Raw genomic sequence first — 1,573 nt, 5'->3', positions numbered from 1 at the left:
CTCTGTGGAATCTGCTCCCCCTCCATATCCGCTGTGCCACTTCAGTGGAGTCCTTCAAAAAGCTCCCGAAGGCACACCTCTTCTTAGAGGCCTATGGCCTTTAACCTGCCCCCCCCCCCCCCCCTGTGTACACCTCTTGTAAAGCGACCTTGGGTACCTTGAAAGGCGCTATATAAATTGAATTTATTATTATTATTATTATTAATTAATTGAATCAGTTGGTTATCATGAAATACTAAACAGAGTATTCCAGGTGTTTTAAATAGGATAACCATTTATTAAAATATACCTATACTATTCTAATATTCATACATCTTTTCAGTTTAGTAACCATTAATAAGTAAATAGCAGTGTCAGAACTTTTATTTTTTTCTGTAGGTTTGGTTCCGTTCATATTCATTCATCAAGAAAGCAGATGAAAATATTTCATGGAAAGAGAAAAGTGCTGACAATTAAGTTGACGAACAAAACCATTTTTTTGAAATCTTTATTGTCATCCAGAATCTCAACATATGATGAACGGAGATGTGTTCTCAATCAAAGAGATCTTTCCCGAACAACATCTCAACACTCTTTCTGACCTTCAGAATTCTCAGAGCTCCAGATGGCCTGAGCATCCTTGTCCAGGACCAGGTGACCTTCGTTTGTCATGGTCAGACGCATCTTGCTGGAGTTCGCTTCATTCCAGGTGACAGAGGACCACACGGATTTCCTCTCCTTGGTGTACATAACCAGGTTGTTGTCCTCTTGCAGCAGAACTCTGATTCCCCCATCGTTAGCCGTGTTGGAATGCCAGCTTGGAGACCACTTGTAGATGACAAAATTGCCGTCATCCTAGGATTGAAATCATGTTACGAAGTTATTTTAAGGTATCGAAAGAGCCACCCCTACTTTTTTTTTTTTTTTTTAAACAAGCAAGAGAATATTTGCTACTTCTTATCTATTTAAATGTTGTACTTGTTTGGAAGGTTTTTATGTTGTTTTGTGAAGTCATAATATTTTCCCCTATTTGCTTTGAAACGCTTGATACAAATTACACATCAAACCTTTCAACAAATGTTATGCTAAACTGAATTGAGATGATGGAAACTAAAATAACTTTTTTTGCTCACCTGAAAGATTGCTTTGTGGCTCCCATCTTGACTCATAAGGGAGTCCCCCTTACGAAGCTCCTGGTTGGTGGCTATGAAGTTGAATTGCGTCATTCTGAAGACTCACCCTAAAAGACACAATAATAGGGACTCAAACATCATCTATGGAGTTGAAGTTCTCATACAGAGGCAGGCACTCTCAAACATATTCTCACAGCAGATTTCCCTCACTCATAACTGATGGATTGCTATGATCAAACAATAGCTCCTAAATATTACCTACACCGTATCTAAAGTGTATTCTAGTTGGTTATCTTAAACCTTTTACTAAGTGCAGAGTTTCCTCACACATGTGACTGACCTGTGAAGGCAGATGTAGATGTTGTGATGAGAAGTTGAGGTGAAGCTGTCGTGGAGTTGGCCACTATTTATGGTTCCAAGACAAGGTAAGGCAGCTAGGGGCGTGTGTACTGGGCCACATA

General features: G+C 39.5%; 1 protein-coding gene across 1 annotated transcript; it reads right to left on the bottom strand.

The window, feature by feature from the left end:
• Positions 1-564: 564 nt before the first annotated feature.
• LOC130386030 (B-type lectin plumieribetin-like) lies at positions 565-1,205 on the bottom strand. The gene is made up of 2 exons (XM_056594817.1): positions 1,113-1,205; positions 565-834 (listed from the first exon to the last, which is right to left on the bottom strand). The coding sequence occupies exons 1-2, from the start codon at positions 1,203-1,205 to the stop codon at positions 565-567; spliced, it is 363 nt and encodes a 120-aa protein (XP_056450792.1).
• Positions 1,206-1,573: the final 368 nt, after the last annotated feature.

Source organism: Gadus chalcogrammus, chromosome 7, assembly GCF_026213295.1.
Source record: "Gadus chalcogrammus isolate NIFS_2021 chromosome 7, NIFS_Gcha_1.0, whole genome shotgun sequence".
Taxonomy (NCBI): Eukaryota; Metazoa; Chordata; class Actinopteri; order Gadiformes; family Gadidae; genus Gadus; species Gadus chalcogrammus.
The sequence above is the reverse complement of the archived record's forward strand: the minus strand, read 5'-3'. Positions and strand labels throughout refer to the sequence as shown.